The 17,500-nt window shown below is 42.8% G+C and overlaps 2 protein-coding genes across 4 annotated transcripts in view; one reads left to right on the top strand and one right to left on the bottom strand.

The window, feature by feature from the left end:
* Window positions 1-7,725, top strand: part of glud1a (glutamate dehydrogenase 1a) — a 12,360-nt gene extending 4,635 nt beyond the window's left edge. Inside the window, exons 2-13 of the mRNA XM_069538086.1 lie at window positions 55-135; window positions 265-320; window positions 1,319-1,382; window positions 1,522-1,616; window positions 1,728-1,907; window positions 2,678-2,815; window positions 3,632-3,769; window positions 4,963-5,043; window positions 5,175-5,298; window positions 5,408-5,499; window positions 5,610-5,672; window positions 6,255-7,725. Coding sequence (XP_069394187.1) covers window positions 55-135; window positions 265-320; window positions 1,319-1,382; window positions 1,522-1,616; window positions 1,728-1,907; window positions 2,678-2,815; window positions 3,632-3,769; window positions 4,963-5,043; window positions 5,175-5,298; window positions 5,408-5,499; window positions 5,610-5,672; window positions 6,255-6,374 — 1,232 coding nt within the window. The 3' untranslated portion in view covers window positions 6,375-7,725. The remainder of the gene's footprint in view (window positions 1-54; window positions 136-264; window positions 321-1,318; window positions 1,383-1,521; window positions 1,617-1,727; window positions 1,908-2,677; window positions 2,816-3,631; window positions 3,770-4,962; window positions 5,044-5,174; window positions 5,299-5,407; window positions 5,500-5,609; window positions 5,673-6,254) is intronic.
* Window positions 7,726-13,616: 5,891 nt separating this feature from the next.
* The window catches only part of arfgef3 (ARFGEF family member 3), a 23,133-nt gene continuing 19,249 nt past the window's right edge, over window positions 13,617-17,500 (bottom strand). For all 3 annotated transcript variants that reach the window (XM_069538047.1, XM_069538046.1, XM_069538048.1), the window contains exons 38-41: window positions 17,294-17,395; window positions 16,823-17,202; window positions 16,247-16,724; window positions 13,617-15,993 (exon numbers count right to left, since the gene is read on the bottom strand). In XM_069538047.1, coding sequence (XP_069394148.1) covers window positions 15,802-15,993; window positions 16,247-16,724; window positions 16,823-17,202; window positions 17,294-17,395 — 1,152 coding nt within the window. In that variant the 3' untranslated portion in view covers window positions 13,617-15,801. The remainder of the gene's footprint in view (window positions 15,994-16,246; window positions 16,725-16,822; window positions 17,203-17,293; window positions 17,396-17,500) is intronic.

Below are 17,500 nucleotides of genomic sequence, written 5' to 3'. Positions count from 1 at the left end.
AAGTTCTTCAGTCAAACTTCCAGATCAAATGAAACGCTGTTGTTGGTGTTTCAGGTATTCGGTACAGTACAGACGTGTCTGTAGACGAGGTGAAAGCTCTGGCCTCGCTGATGACCTACAAATGTGCTGTCGTTGGTGAGTACACACACACACACACACACACACACACACACACACACACACACACACACACACACACACACACACACACACACACACACTCACTGTGTTTGCTCTGTTTTAAATGCAGTGAATTTGTTGCAGATGTTCCGTTTGGTGGAGCCAAAGCCGGAGTGAAGATCAACCCAAAGCATTATTCTGTGAGTTCAGACTCTGTCTCTTTATTCACTCTCTTCAGATCCCGATGCAGAGGAGCTGAGCTCACTCTGATAGGGTTAGGGTTAGGAAGACATGTTTGAATCACAGTGTGTGCAGAAGTTTCTTCTTCACTTGAATCAATGGAAGCACAACGTCTCTATCACAAACAATATTACGAATGAATATTCAGAAACTTTTCAAATATAAGCTTGATGGGGACCTCTGCTGGTCAAAGTTAGGGAAAGCACCACGTACTATAGAAATACTTGTTGCACATATAGAAATATGGACAATTACAGTCTGACCCATGTAAAGGCCAACAAAGACATGATGATGATATATCGGCTGATATTTGTCTGATGATATCAAACTTAAATAACAAAGACGTATTTTGAGGTTTGATGTTTTACAGTTTAACAATAAACTTAATTATAGTTAAACACACAAACAACCAAATATATAGAACTTGAATTAAGACAAGAAACAAAGTTTTGACATGAACATGGTTTATTCTGTAAAATACAAGTTTTCATACCAGTAAACAAACTCTCTCACACACTCACACACACACACACACACACACACACACACACACACACACACACACACACACACACACACACACACACAATCTGCTGAGCCATCAGCTGACCGACACACACCGGTATTCTCTTTCTCCAACATGATGACTCGATACATTTCTCTCTCTCTCTGTTCACAGTGATTTCAGCTCTCTCTCAGTCTCTGGTTGAATTCTGGGTAAATGTTTGCTCGACCTTTGCTCCGTCTCATTTTCTCTGCAGCAAAACACATCCGTCCTGCTGACCTCTGACCTTTAACCTCTGACTTTCTCACGTGAAGATGTTCCAGGAATTAGATTCAGTTTAAACAGACGACACATGTCCAATCAGTTTTCATTCAAGTCACCGTGATGTCATTAGTTGTTCAGAACGACAATCAATGACGTACGTAACAATCAGTGATGGTTTTTTTGTCCCAGGACACTGAGCTGGAGAAAATCACCAGGAGGTTCACGATTGAACTCGCTAAGAAAGGCTTCATCGGTGAGTGAAAGACAGATACAAACATTATTCTTGGTCTGTTTCACTTTCTCCAGAATTAATTTCCTAATTAATTCAGATTTGAGGGCTTAAATTCAGTAGTTCAGCCGTTCGTTGTGTTCATGGGTCTTCCGCTCTGCAGGACCTGGTATCGATGTTCCTGCCCCAGACATGAGCACCGGTGAGAGGGAGATGTCCTGGATCGCAGACACCTTCGCCACCACCATGGGACACTTGGTGAGTCTCCACTCGGAATGTCCAGACATATATAGAAGCTGAGATTGATTGAAAACTGTGTCTAACAAACCTTCATCATGTCCCTCACCTCTCCATCTCTTCCATCTTCAGGACATCAATGCTCACGCCTGTGTCACTGGGAAACCCATCAGTCAGGGAGGAATCCACGGTCGCATTTCTGCCACCGGTAGAGGCGTTTTCCACGGCATCGAGAACTTCATCAACGAGGCGGCGTACATGAGCCAGCTGGGGATGTGTCCCGGCTTCCAGGACAAGACCTTCGTCATCCAGGTACGAACCCTCCTCAGGTTTTCAACAGGTCCTTCAGGGATATTTCACTGTTTCTGTTCAGCAGCTTTTGCAATAATATGAACTATACGACGACTCTTTCTCCAGAACGAAGCCATTTTGACTCAAATATGTTTGAACGTTTAAATATAAAGATTATGAAACAGTCTGACATTGGTCTTCATCTTCAGGGACCAGAACAAATGTCTCCTCCTGCTCCCTCCATTCTTCCTCTATCAATCTTTCCATCTTCTCCTCCTCTTCATCAGAATCCTCAGTGACTCATCTGAAGCCACGAGTTCTCCTCCAGGTTTTAACATGTATCCCACATGACCCACGACCCAAACTTTGACATTTAGTTCATTGATGTTCAGACTCACGGGTCCGGAGCTCAGATCTCAGCTGCTGTAGCGTCAGGAAGATATTTATCTGTGGATCCTCCGATCAGAAATAAAACATCAATGCTAACATGCTAATATGTAGCACATATGAAGTTTACCATTTTAATTAAGTTTATCATAAACCAAAGTAGAGCTGCCACAAGAAGAGGATTAATAGATTATGATGAGTCGTTCCAGATTTATATAACAATTCAAATATCAATTCTAAAGCCACGAACTGTTTAATGGACAGTTTAACATATTGCCCTGATGGTGGCGCTAGATAAAATCATCGGGAACATGATGTGAGCCACCAACACAGCTCCTGTGGACACACCTCCCTGTGTGCTGTCAGTACTGAGGGGTTCACTGTGCCCTCTGCTCCGCCTGCAGGGCTTCGGTAACGTGGGTCTTCATTCCATGCGTTACCTCCATCGCTTCGGAGCCAAATGTGTCGGAGTCGCAGAAATGGACGGAAGCATCTGGAACCCTAATGGCATCGACCCCAAAGAGCTGGAGGACTACAAACTGGTCAGTAATAAAACTACAGACATGTCTGTGATAAAACTACAGACTGGTCAGTGATAAAACTACAGACTGGTCTGTGATAAAACTACATGTCAGTAATAAAACTACAAACTGGTCAGTAATAAAACTACAGACATGTCTGTGATAAAACTACAGACTGGTCAGTACTAAAACTACAGACATGTCTGTGATAAAACTACAGACTGGTCTGTGATAAAACTACATGTCAGTAATAAAACTACAAACTGGTCAGTAATAAAACTACAGACATGTCTGTGATAAAACTACAGACTGGTCAGTAATAAAACTACAGACATGTCTGTGATAAAACTACAGACTGGTCTGTGATAAAACTACATGTCAGTAATAAAACTACAAACTGGTCAGTAATAAAACTACAGACATGTCTGTGATAAAACTACAGACTGGTCAGTAATAAAACTACATGTCAGTAATAAAACTACAAACTGGTCTGTGATAAAACTACATGTCAGTAATAAAACTACAAACTGGTCTGTGATAAAACTACATGTCAGTAATAAAACTACATGTCAGTAATAAAACTACATGTCAGTACTAAAACTACAAACTTGTCTGTGATAAAACTACATGTCAGTAATAAAACTACAAACTGGTCTGTAATAAAACTACATGTCAGTACTAAAACTACGTCAGTACTGTCTTTCCTGTGTGAACTCTGAGCTTGTCATGGAGGAGAACAGACTGAGTCAGTGATTCGAGCGGTTAAAACTCGTCTCATTCAAACGTTTTCAGCCACGATGAGACGACGTGATAAAGTGTTGTCCTCTCCGTCTCCAGGACAACGGGACGATCGTGGGTTTCCCGAACTCGACGCCGTACGAAGGAAGTCTCCTGGAGGCCGACTGCGACATCCTGATCCCCGCCGCCGGAGAGAAACAGCTGACCAAGAGCAACGCACACAAGATCAAAGCCAAGGTGACGCTCGCACGCAATCCGTTATTTGCAGAATTTAAAGTGACAGGTTCAAACTTTGACGAGACAACGTTGAAAATGAAGATTTGTTTCTGTGTAATGATGTTTTATCCTCCAGCTGACTCTCGTTGTATCACTACATCATATTATATCAGATCAAACAAGGCAGGACAGAATCCTGAATCCTGAAGACAGACTCACAGTTTGTGTTTGAAGGTCGCAGCACAAAGAAAATCCAGACTAGAACGTAAACACAGGAAACATGGAGGTGAAACAAACAGAAGAGACAAGCCTGAGGAACAGGAGGAGGCAGAGTTACCTGAACACAGGTGAAACACATCGGACATCACAGAAACCCGACAAAGACAGGAAGTAAAGCTGATGAGGAAAGAAACTTCAAAATAAAACAGGAACTAAAGTCCAAACAAAGCTCAAAAGAGTCTTTTCAAACGTGTGATTCTAAGTATACGTTGTTATTTTATTAAAGGGAAAAATGATTGAATACAGAAATATTTGAATCACTGCAGACGCACAAGTTATCAATGAATCCATCAGCTTATTGATCGATTCATGACCCAGAGACCTCAGGGCCTGCAGCACCCCTTACTGGTGAGGGACAGCCACTGCAACCACTCAGTCACAGAGAGGCAAACAGGGTCCACATGTATTAAACAGGACAGACAAAAAGAAAACATTTTGAGGTCGGCTACGTTCTTCTTTTACTTATTTTTGTAGCCAGTTCATTAAAGTTTGGGGTTCGGTTCTGTGGAAACCCTCAGGATGGAGTGAAGGTGTGCATCAGTGAGACGACTCCTGTGGGTTCTGTTCTTCTTCATCACAGAGAACAGTGTGTGGAGGAACTTGATGGGGCACAGACACTGGGATCTCTGGAACGCTGGGAAAATACTTTAACATCATCGAATACTCTGCGAGTGAGTGGAGAGGAGCCGGGCGTGAGGATCTCAAGTTTACTGATAGTTTGGTATAAAATGTTGTTGGTCATTCCGCTCAGTAAGAAACGGTTTCAGACAGACTGACCGGAGTGGTTCATCATCCAGCCCTGTTCCTGCACAAGGTTCAAATAAACCGGATTTCTGTGAGCTGTTCACTCAGGGGTCTGTCTCCGCTGTTAGCCAGTCTGTCCTGGTTTCCCATCATCCCTCAGTAAACTTAGCTGGAGTCTGTGTTCTGCTCAGGTCATTGCAGAAGGAGCCAACGGTCCGACCACGCCCGAGGCCGACCGCATCTTCCTGGAGAGAAACATCATGGTGATCCCGGTCAGTGGAGTCTGACTCTGTTAGAGTCCCTGATAAAAAAGACTAAATGTCAATGGAACTTAATTAAGATGTTACGAAGTCTCATTGCCTCTGCTCGTCTCCTTGTCTCCTCTCCTCGTCTCCTCTGACAGGACATGTATTTGAACGCCGGTGGTGTCACAGTGTCGTACTTCGAGTGGTTGAAGAATCTGAACCACGTTAGTTATGGTCGACTCACCTTCAAATATGAGCGAGACTCCAACTACCACCTGCTCAGTGAGTGACAGCACATTTCATCACACAGTGTGGTTATATAACGCCCCCTGGTGGCTGGCTGCAGTGAACCCTGTCCCTCTGATGGTCCTTATTCACTTTGTCTCTTCAGTGTCGGTTCAGGAGAGTTTAGAGAGAAAGTTCGGGAAACATGGAGGCTCCATCCCCATCGTCCCCACCTCCGAGTTCCAGACCAGAATCTCTGTGAGCACACACACCCCCCCCCCTCCATTCATGTCTTCATTCTCCTCCTCCTCCTCCTCCTCCTCCTTCTTCTTCTTCTGTGGTGTTGTAACAGTGTGCTCTGGTTGCAGGGAGCATCTGAGAAGGACATCGTTCACTCAGGTCTGGCCTACACTATGGAGCGCTCTGCCAGGGTAACACACACACACACACACACACACACACACACACACACAGACACACACATACACACACAGACACACACACACACACACACACACACACACACACACACACACACAGAAACACAGACACAGATGTTTCATCCCCCTTTTCTTCCCTTCTCTTTCCCCTCTCTCCTCTCCTCTCTCTCTCTCTCTCTCCTCTCTCTCTCTCTCCCTCCTCTCTCTCTCTGTCCTCTCTCTCCTCTCTCTCTCTCTCCCTCCCTCCTCTCTCTCTCTCTCCTCTCTCTCTCCTCTCCCTCTCCTCTCTCTCTCTGTCCTCTCTCTCCTCCTCTCTCTCTCTCTCCTCTCTCTCCCTCCTCTCTCTCTCTCTCCTCTCCCTCTCCTCTCTCTCTCTGTCCTCTCTCTCCTCCTCTCTCTCTCTCTCTCTCCTCTCCCTCTCTCCTCTCCTCTCTCTCTCTCTCTCCTCTCCCTCTCTCTCCCTCCTCTCTCTCTCTCTCCTCTCTCTCTCCTCTCCCTCTCCTCTCTCTCTCTGTCCTCTCTCTCCTCCTCTCTCTCTCTCCCCTCTCCTCCCCTCTCTCTCCTCTCATGCAGCAAATCATGAGAACAGCCAACAAGTACAACCTGGGTCTGGATCTGAGGACGGCAGCGTACGTCAACGCCATCGAGAAAGTCTTCCACGTTTACAGGGAGGCCGGTCTCACCTTCACATAGACTCAGCTCCATCCACCTGCATGTCTGTCTGTCAGCTACCTGTCTGTCTGTTACGTGTCTGTTACCTGTCTGTTATCTGTCTGTTACGTGTCTGTTACGTGTCTGTCGTCCATGACTTGGACAGAATCCAGTGTTTATGGTTCTTCTCGGCGGCAGCGTGAATGAAGACGCTGAATCTTTCTGCTCACAATCTTTTCTCTCCTCAATTTTAAGAATAAACCAGAGGAGCCTCGAATCTTCAGCTTTAAACGGGCGAGTCCCCACTGTGCTGCTCTCTGACCAATCCTCAGTCAACCTGAATATAGAACATTACTGTCTGTAAAAAACGCCTTAATGCCACAGAGACCTGACACCATTTGCCTGAAATACACCATGAGGCCAAAAGTATGTGGACACCCTCATTTTCTATATATATATAGCAACTAGAGATTATCCTCTGATGATTATTGATTATGTTTTTGATAAATTCCTTAGGGATGAGGAATAAATGATGATGTTCAGTTTTTTGTCCTGTTCTTGATTTGAAACAAGATGTTCACATTAGAGAAACCGAACTCAGAGTTTTTAACGAAAAATTATTCTGGTGTAAAAAAGTGAGACGGGTAGTCGGGTGTCCACTTACTTTTGTCCAGGGGGTGGACACTGTATGTGTATTGCTTTTTGTGTAGTGCGACGCACACGTGCCTCAGGACCTCAGCTTTGATATTTACGTCACTAAAGGATCGTTCCTGTGTTTTTGTGGTTTCAGGTGGGTTTACAGTTAATCAGCAGTTGACTCATCATTATTAACCAGCTGATAGTGGATTCTAACAGTTACACTTTATAAGCAGCTTAATGTCTGTTATGAAATACATGTTTACGATGAACAGTAAAGACTGTTGTTGTCGAGAACTTCATTTTTTCATTCAACTCCTCCAAGCTTCATCTAAAGATGTAGAAACGTGTAGAAACACGTGGATTGATCCTTTAGCTTCTTGTTATTTCGTCTGGTTTTTAAATGAAAACCTCGTTCTCTCTTTAGGTCGTGACGCACTTACAGCTCATGCTAATGCTCATGCTAATGCTCCATATGGTGGAGAAACTTATATTAACTATGCAAATCCCTGCTGACTGTGTGTCCTGGCTCCTGAGTCCTCCAGGGGCCACACACCTCTCAACAAATGCACAAATCCCCCCCCCCCCCCCCCAGTAAAAGAGTCTGAGCTGAACTGTAAATCTGGGGACGATGGGGGGGGGGTGATGTTTGATGGTAAAAAGGAGCTAAAACTTTATTCTCTGTCAGTTGTAAGATCCTGTGTGACGGAGTTTTTATGCCTTTTGTTCAAATGAAATAAAGAAGAGACAAAGTCGATGACCAAGTGGTTTTTTTTCACCATTAAATCAGTTTAAATCAGTTTAAATCAGTTTAAATCAGGCTCTGTCGGCCGTCAGAGAGCCGACCCAGGGCTCCTGGAAGGTTTGGTTAAAGGACGTCGTCCATGTGGCCAACAGGCGGCGCTGTCAGTCACAAACACTTTTAGGTTATTAAGCTAAAATATCTCAGATAGGAATGCTGCCATCTTGTGGTGATGATGGGGTTTATGAGTTTTACTGCAGCCAGCCACCAGGGGGCGATGAAGGAGGAAGGCTTCACTTTTGTGAGCTGAGAGAAAAGCCAAGGGATTTAAACTTTTTTATTTAATTTAAATTCTTTAACACAAACGAGACGGAACTCAAACATTAAATAATTCTTCACTTTATTTTCAGTTCAAACAACAAGACAAAAATATTCTGCAAAGAAAAACACAGCAAAAATAAAAATGTTCCCGTTTCTACGAAGGATTGAAAATCTGTCTGAAAACACGACACTAAGGTCGGAGATGTACTCGATATAATATTTATAATCTTAATTAAAGCTACACATCCACAAGATGCAATACCCACATGGACAGTAGGGGCAGTGTAGGGACAGATACTCGTCACCATCGCTACGTCGTTAAGGGTCTCACATACCACGACCACGGGCGGACATCCTCCAGGGTCACCATTTTATTTACTGAATGCACATCCAGAGTTCTGTGGTGCGCCCTCTAGTGGAATACTCCAATAACACATGTCGAACACAGCAAGTATGTCTGCTGAGAGATGCGTAAAAATAACTGTTCTTGTTGTGCTGGTGTTCCACACATCACATGTTGCATTCCACTAGGGGGGGCTATGGTTTCTGGAGCAGTCGATGTGTACAGTCAACAAGATCACAAAAAAACACGACCTCAGTTCAGAGGTTAAACAGCATCGTTAGTCGTCAGGGGCAGGAGGGAGGTCCGGGACATCATGGAGGTTCAGGGACATCATGGAGGTTCAGGGAGCTTCAGGGGCCACTGGGTTTCATGACGGGGTGTTAGTGGACTGAATATCACAGGTTTGATTCCTGTGGAAACGTCTTTGTGTCTCAATGTCTGCTGTGTCCAGCAGCTTTCGTCAGTCAGGAGGAAAACAGCTGATCTTAGGTCAGAGGACAGGAAACGTTCTGGATCCCACTTGACCAAACCGCGTCCTTATGCACGGCTGCGTACAGACGCCACCAGAGAGGGTCGGTTTGTGATGATCATTTCTGTTGAATTCAGCCTCTGGACATGTCCACATGAGCAGGAACAGAGGACAATCTGTGTTCTCATAACTCACAGCCCCCTCCCACTGAGCACGCAAAGGTGTCTATTCCCCTCCTGCTGTTTCACTCAGTGGAGGAGACATCCTGTCCTTTTGTCTTTACAAGGTGGTGGACGACCCCTGGAGTGAGATCCCACATGTGAGATCCCAGATGTGAGATCCCAGATGTGAGATCCCAGATGTGAGATCCCAGATGTGAGATCCCAACAGGAGAAACAGAGAAACCATGAAGTTAGAGTCTCTAATCCCTGAAACCTGAATTGTCCCTTTAGATAAACCATTAGGTCAGTCCTCCGCATACACGTCTCCTCATGCAACATACACAAAAGACACATTTCCACTGCATTGTGTAGGAAGGTTTGATGCTGGACATGTCTTCATCCTCCGTTCTCTTCTCTTCAGTCCAGGATTTCTTCCTCTGCGGCCGCCCCGCCCTCTCGACTCGTGCTGTCCTCACCACCGCCGCCCGTCTCTGGTCCCGGACTTGGCGGCAGCAGCTCCACATCCTTGGAGCTGCTCGTGCTGGCGGCTCTGGCGATCCTGGTGAGCGTGCGCTCGTACGGAGAGGGCAGGTAGACCATGAGGAACACACCGTCCGTCACATCCTGCTCGGAGCTGGAGCTGGGGAGCTGGTGCTGCCCCCTGCTGCGTCGGAGCGAGGACAGCAGCTCGCAGTTCCTCTCTGGGTCCTGCAGGTCCTCCAGGGCGATCACGTTGGCCAATCCCAGCTTTCCGTTGAGGCTGAAACCACGCCTCCGGCGCAGGATGAGGACTCCGCTGATACTGAGGAGGAGGACGGAGACGGTTGCTATGACGATGTAGGCGATGGATCCTGCACTGAGAATAGCTTCACCTGAACTTTGACCCTGAGAGAAGAAAAAGATTATCACATGATTATTGATTATCACATGTTTATTACATGATTATTGATTATTACATGTTTATTACATGATTATTGATTATTACATGTTTATTACATGTTTATTACATGTTTATTACATGTTTATTACATGATTATTGATTATTACATGTTTATTACATGATTATTACATGATTATTACATGTTTATTACATGATTATTGATTATTACATGTTTATTACATGATTATTGATTATTACATGATTATTACATGTTTATTACATGATTATTGATTATTACATGTTTATTACATGATTATTGATTATTACATGATTATTACATGATTATTGCATGATTGTTACATGATTATTGATTATTACATGATTATTGCATGATTATTACATGATTATTGATTATTACATGTTTATTACATGATTATTGATTATTACATGATTATTACATGTTTATTACATGATTATTGATTATTACATGATTATTGCATGATTATTACATGATTATTACATGATTATTGAGTATTACATGATTATTGATATTACATGATTATTGATATTACATGATTATTACATGATTATTACATGATTATTGATATTACATGATTATTGCATGATTATTGATTATTACATGATTATTGATTATTACACAATTATGACATGATTATTGATGATTACATGCTTATTACACAATTATTACATGATTATTGATATTACATGATTATAACATGATTATTGATTATTACATGATTATTACATGATTATTGCATGATTATTGATATTACATGATTATTACATGATTATTGATTATTACATGATTATTGATTATTACATGATTATTACATGATTATTACATGATTATTACATGATTATTACATGATTATTGATATTACATGATTATTGATATTACATGATTATTGATTATTACATGATTATTGATTATTACATGATTATTGCATGATTATTGATTATTACATGATTATTGATTATTACATGATGATTGCATGATTATTGATTATTACATGTTGATTGATTATTACATGATTATTGATTATTACATGATTCATGATTATTACATGATTCATGATTATTACATGATTATTACATGATTATTACATGATTATTACATGATTATTACATGATTATTACATGATTATTACATGATTACATGATTATTACATGATTATAACATGATTATTGATTATTACATGACTATTACATGATTAATGATTTTTACATGTTTATTACATGATTATTGCATGATTATTACATGATTAATGATATTACATGATTATTACATGATTATTATATGATTACTGATCAGCAGTTTCAATCATTTATCTCTTACAACGTGAATCAGTTAACTTTAATTTCAAATATTTTTAACACATGGAGATAAGATAATCATGTAATAATCAATAATCATATAATAATCATGTAATAATCATTTAATAATCATGTAATAATCATGTAATAATCAATAATCATGTAAAAATCTTTAAATAATCAATAATCATGTAATAATCAATAATCATGTAATAATCATGTAATATCAATAATCATGTAATAATCATGTAATAATAATTTAATAATCATGCAATCATCATGTAATAATCATGTAATAATCAATAATCATGTAATAATCATGTAATATATCAATAATCATGTAATATCAATAATCATGTAATAATCATGTAATAATAATTTAATAATCATGCAATCATCATGTAATAATCATGTAATAATCAATAATCATGTAATAATCATGTAATATCAATAATCATGTAATAATCATGTAATATCAATAATCATGTAATAATCATTTAATAATCATGCAATCATCATGCAATCATCATGTAATAATCATGTAATAATCAATAATCATATAATAATCATGTAATAATCAATAATCATATAATAATCATGTAATAATCAATAATCATGTAATAATCATGTAATAATCAATAATCATGTAATAATCATGTAATAATCATGTAATATCAATAATCATGTAATAATCATGTAATAATCATTTAATAATCATGCAATCATCATGTAATAATCATGCAATCATCATGTAATAATCATGCAATCATCATGTAATAATCATGTAATAATCATGTAATAATCATGTAATAATCATGTAATAATCAATAATCATGCAATCATCATGTAATAATCATGTAATAATCAATTATCATGTAATCATCATGTAATAATCATGTAATAATAATTTAATAATCATGTAATAATCATGTAATAATCATGCAATCATCATGTAATAATCATGTAATAATCATGCAATCATCATGTAATAATCATGTAATCATCATGCAATCATCATGTAATAATCATGCAATCATCATGTAATAATCATGTAATAATCAATTATCATGTAATCATCAGGTCAAATATTTATCTGATATTATCTGAGTGTGTGAGCAGATTTTCTAATCTCAGTTTTAATAAAAATAAATTCAGACTTTTAACCTGAAAACTTGACGAAACAAAAAGTTTATTTTACAGATTAAAAGAGACTAAAGATTTTATCCATCCTTTAGATGATGAACTCACCGGACTCTGTCGGTCGGTGGACGGCAGAGCCGAGGGGCCGGGGGACCAGTCCAGAGAGTCTCGACCGGCAGGACCAAACTTCATCCAGCTGCTCTCCAGAAGAGAACGCATGGTGGACTCAGCTGAGAGCCAGGAGCCAGGAGACAAGAGCCAGGAGCCAGGAGACAAGAGCCAGGAACCAGGAGACAAGAGCCAGGAACCAGGAGACAAGAGCCAGGAGACAAGAGCCAGGAACCAGGAGACAAGAGCCAGGAACCAGGAGACAAGAGCCAGGAACCAGGAGACAAGAGCCAGGAGACAAGAGCCAGGAGACAAGAGCCAGGAGACAAGAGCCAGGAACCAGGAGACAAGAGCCAGGAACCAGGAGACAAGAGCCAGGAGACAAGAGCCAGGAACCAGGAGACAAGAGCCAGGAACCAGGAGACAAGAGCCAGGAGACAAGAGCCAGGAGACAAGAGCCAGGAACCAGGAGACAAGAGCCAGGAACCAGGGAGTAAGCCAGGGGCCCAAGACTGCTCAGAAAAGGAGGAGGGTAAGAGCCCAGACGCAGTGACTTGAGCGATGAAGTGATGAGGCTGAAATAAAACTGAGGGAGGCGGAGAAACGAGGGCAGCAGACGACCAGAGGAAACGTCACTGATGGAGGGTTTAAGCAACTGTGTGTGTGTGTGTGTGTGTGTGTGTGTGTGTGTGTGTGTGTGTGCACATGCGTGGAACAGATTTCCATCACTCTGCTCACTTTCAGTCACGTTTGTGTCACAACATTTTTCCTTCTGAACTCATTTAGTTAAATATGAAACTAAATGAGTTGAATGTTCTAATTTCTCACCAAAGGTTTAAACAAAGTCACATTTTCACTTTTATGAATAATTAGCTTCCTGTTGTTTTTTATTTAAAGTGTCGTTATCAGAAGTTTCCAAACTTTTCAGCCTCAAACCTCAAACTAAAGTTCAGAGTCATGTGACGCCTGCTGCGCGCACACGTGTTTCCTGTTTGAGTGGTTTAATGGTTTAATGGTTTTATTTTTCACTTTAAACATCTTTTGAGAGAATTATGGGTAAATATGTTTATTATATAAATAAATATATATACTGAGAAATGTGTATCGTTACCAAGGCAATGTGTGGAGGCGGCATCACACTGACAAAGATGATTCTTAACAATTTATTGTGAAGCACACAGAGCAGCAAGGCCTGCTGGGAAACAGAGCGGTTACACACCTGCCAGACCAGGTGGACAAAAAAGAGCCAAACATCAAAGGAATCAAACAGGAGATTTTTTTATCAAAGGCAGATACATTTCATAAAAACACAGCAACTGAGTGAGCGAGCTGCTGATGTCACAGCACGGAGCGTTAGAGCGAAGGAGGCGTCATCACACATCTGAGAACATTAAATATCCCAGAAAGAAAAATGAAGCTCAGAAATCTGATGTTTTCTAAAGTGACTCCGAGCATCACACTGACCATCAGGTTTCCATGGCAACAGCATCAGGTTTCTATGATGTATATGATCAGAAATAAATCTGTATAAATACATTTTAATCTGGTGTTAACGTTCTTCCCTCTGGTTCCGTGACGCTCTCCGTCATGTGACCTCCCGCTTTAGAAACCGTGTCACACGTCTGGGTCACGTCAAATCTTCACAGCCGCTCAAACACAAACTCATTCATGAAAGTGACGAGTCATTGACTTTTTTATTAAGCTCTTGATTTGCTCTGAGACGAGCAGCGAGCGTCGATCTGCTCAAAACAATAATCCTCCACAAACTGGACTTGTTATTCACGTAACTTGTATCGTGGTGTTTGATGTGTCTTCATCAAAGCTCTCGGATCAACGATGTCAAACAACAGATTTATACGATAAGAAAAGTGAGCGAGTGAAAGAATCAAAGCGTGGTCACATGTCGTTCAGTCATTAGTCAAACTGCTTTTTTAAAACGCCATCATGGACTTAGAGTAAATCCGTCTCTTCGCTGCAGCTGATCACGCTGATGGTCGACAACATCTGTCCGCCCGCTGCTTGCCCTAAAACTGCAGCGAATAAGGACAAATGGGGACGAGGTTAGGGGACGCAGGAAGGGGTGAGGGAGGGTGTGGACTACTTCCTGGATGTGTGTTGGGGGGGGGGTGGAGAGAGGAGTGGAAGAAGTAGGTGAAGAGAAAACGATGTTGACCTCCATGAAAAAAGACAAGTAAATCTTATCCCCCCCCCCGTCTGCCCTCAATATGGTCTGAGCTGCTGAAGTTACTCACTCACTCATTCACTCACTCGTTCACTCATTCACTCACTCACTCGTTCACTCGTTCACTCGTTCACGTATACACACGTGTAGAATAAATATCTTAATCAAACGAACTGATGACGTGAATGAGACGAGTTCAAAGATCCTCAAGAGTGCAACACATGTAAAGATGCCTCACTCTGAAGTGTTTTCTCTTTCACCATCATGTGACCCAGACGCAGACGAAGACTCAGAAACAAAATGTTCAGTGACCAGTCGCTGAATGTCCAGGTGATGTAATAAGCTAATTAACATATTTGGGATGTCATGGCGTGTATTTACATTCTGTGTGGAGTCACAAGTTTCAGACTTTATCTCCTCTGACACGTATGAAACAGTGAGGCGTAGAATATGAAGACGACGTGTTACCCAGAAGCCACTACTATGGTCACATGATCTGACAGAAGTTAAAGACGACATCTATGTCGTGGTCAAAGTTCTAAAGAGGACGTTAGAAGAGACAGAACATCTGAGTGTCGTCACGGTAACAAGCAACAGCTCTGCCTCTTAAAGCGGGCGAGCGAAGTACAAACAACGTCACTAACGATTTCTGTTCCCTGACAATGTAATGAAACCTGCTCATGCCAATTTATAAAATAAACCAATGAAGATCCTCCTGAAGGTTCACTGTGATGTTTTCATCTCCTGTGGTTCTTCATCTGTGGTTTCCATGTGCACGAGGGCGACGCACACGCCTGACGACCACAGACAGCGGCCGAGCAAACAAGAAGCGGAAAAAAGCCTGAACATGAAACATGACGTGTGCATGTGAACTACAGGACCCAGAATCCACTGCACAGTAAAGTCTCCGTTCATCTGTTACATTCACAAACCATCGGCCAATCAGATCATCTCATGCCACACGTGTCACTGTGTCTTCACAAGCTGCCAATCATCTTTCAAAGATCTGATGATGTCACAGTCTGCCTCACAATCCACACGACCACAACGATGGCGCCACAAGACGGCGGTAAACAGCGTCCGACTGCAACGCTCTGATTTGTGTTTTGTGTGTTTACGTCCTTCACTTCGTCTCATTCCTTCGCCGCAGCGTCACACAGTGATGTCATAGAGTCGGCCAACGCGGCCCAGCCACTCACGCAGCGCCTGGCGGACCCGGGCGTCAGTGATGTGGCAGGAGAGCTGGCTGAGGCAGGGGTAGAGCGCCGCCTGGAGCGCCAGGAAGGAGGTGTCGGTCAGGAGGAGCGTCTGGTTGAGGAGAGTCAGGACCATGTTGGTCCACGCCTGCAGGAGGAGGAAACACAGATGATGTGAAGACGCCATGTTGTCTCTGAGTCAGCTGATCTGAAACACTGAGGAGGTTAAACCCTGACGACTCAGACAGGAAGTGAAATACATTGATATGAAATACAGTGTAAACATTGGAGCTTATGAAATAAGAACCTGGTGGGTTTTACCACGAGTCCATGATGTATATGTAATGTATATGTGGTATTTATGTATATATATATTTCTATATGTAGTATTTATGAAGTACCTGGATCTGAGCCTCGGAGTCTCTCAGTGAGATGCTGTGGGAGCTGATGGTGGATCCAGACCTCGGCCTCTTCTCCTGCCTCAGGACTTCAGGTCCTGCGCTGACTGAGTGCCTCAGTGGCGGCCCCTGCTGGTCCACCAGCTGCTGGGGCCTCTGAGGGGCCCTCTGCGGCTCCGCGGGCCCCCTCCTCTCCCCCATGCCCCCTCCCCCTGCGGCGGTGCGGCCCTGCTCTTTCATGAACAGGTTGACGTGGCTCTGCTGCTGCTGCTGCTGCTGCTGCTGCTTCCTGCGTTTGTACTCCATCATCAGTTTGCTGATGGTTTTGTCGGTGGCAATGGTGTAAAGTTTGTTCCCGGCTTTTTCCCACCATTCCTTTCTCCTGCCCGAACCCACTTCGCCTCCTAATGAGCTCGCTGTGATGCCGGAGTCCCTTCGCTCTCCTCCGGTCCGGAAGTGATGCGGCAAACTTCCTGTGCAGCTGTGAGGAGACGAAACAGATGTTTTCAACTTCCTGTCATAATAATTATAGTGAAAATAAATCTACGTCAGCTGATGTGTCATGTGACGCAGTCAGACCTGAATCCTGGACTCTGCGTGGGCGTGTCTCCTGGTGATGCCACGCTCGCGTCCGCAACCTGACACCTGTTCCCGCCTTCCTCCGACGGTGTCTCCCTTGCTGAAACCCCGCCCACTGACGTCGGGGTAGAAGTCTCTGATTGGAAGAGAGGCAGGAAGAAGATGTGGTCTCCTCCCCCTCCTCTCAGCAGCGCCGCCTCCTCCAGCGTGCTCTCCAGGTCGCGGTGCATCTGGATGTAGCTGTTGCACAGATCCATGCACAGTTTGTAGAGACGTTTCACCAGCCACGCCCAGTCGGCGCTGCCCAGCGGCTGCACGCTGAGCGACGGGATGGGCGCTCGCCACGGGTGACGTTTGTCCCGGCCGCGAGGAGGACTGACCTGCGGAGCAGAGAGAGAGAGAGAGAGGAGGATGTCAAAAACTTCTGTGTGACACTGGAGGAGGAGGCGTTCAGGAAGTCGTGAACATCACCTGTGCCGTTTCCTCGAAGATGTCTTCGTCCTCTGAAGACGCAGATCCGGGGCGAGAGGAGTCGGAGCTACCCTCCTCTTCCTCGTGCAGAATCCTCTTCACCTGGAAACACGTGAAACTCAAGTTAGATTTGTGACGACTGATGAATTAATTGAACAAACAAGTTCATTTGAATGTAAAAATAGAATCAAAATAAATAAAGAGAAT

This window comes from Paralichthys olivaceus, chromosome 14, assembly GCF_024713975.1.
Source record: "Paralichthys olivaceus isolate ysfri-2021 chromosome 14, ASM2471397v2, whole genome shotgun sequence".
Classification (NCBI taxonomy): domain Eukaryota; kingdom Metazoa; phylum Chordata; class Actinopteri; order Pleuronectiformes; family Paralichthyidae; genus Paralichthys; species Paralichthys olivaceus.
The sequence above is the reverse complement of the archived record's forward strand: the minus strand, read 5'-3'. Positions and strand labels throughout refer to the sequence as shown.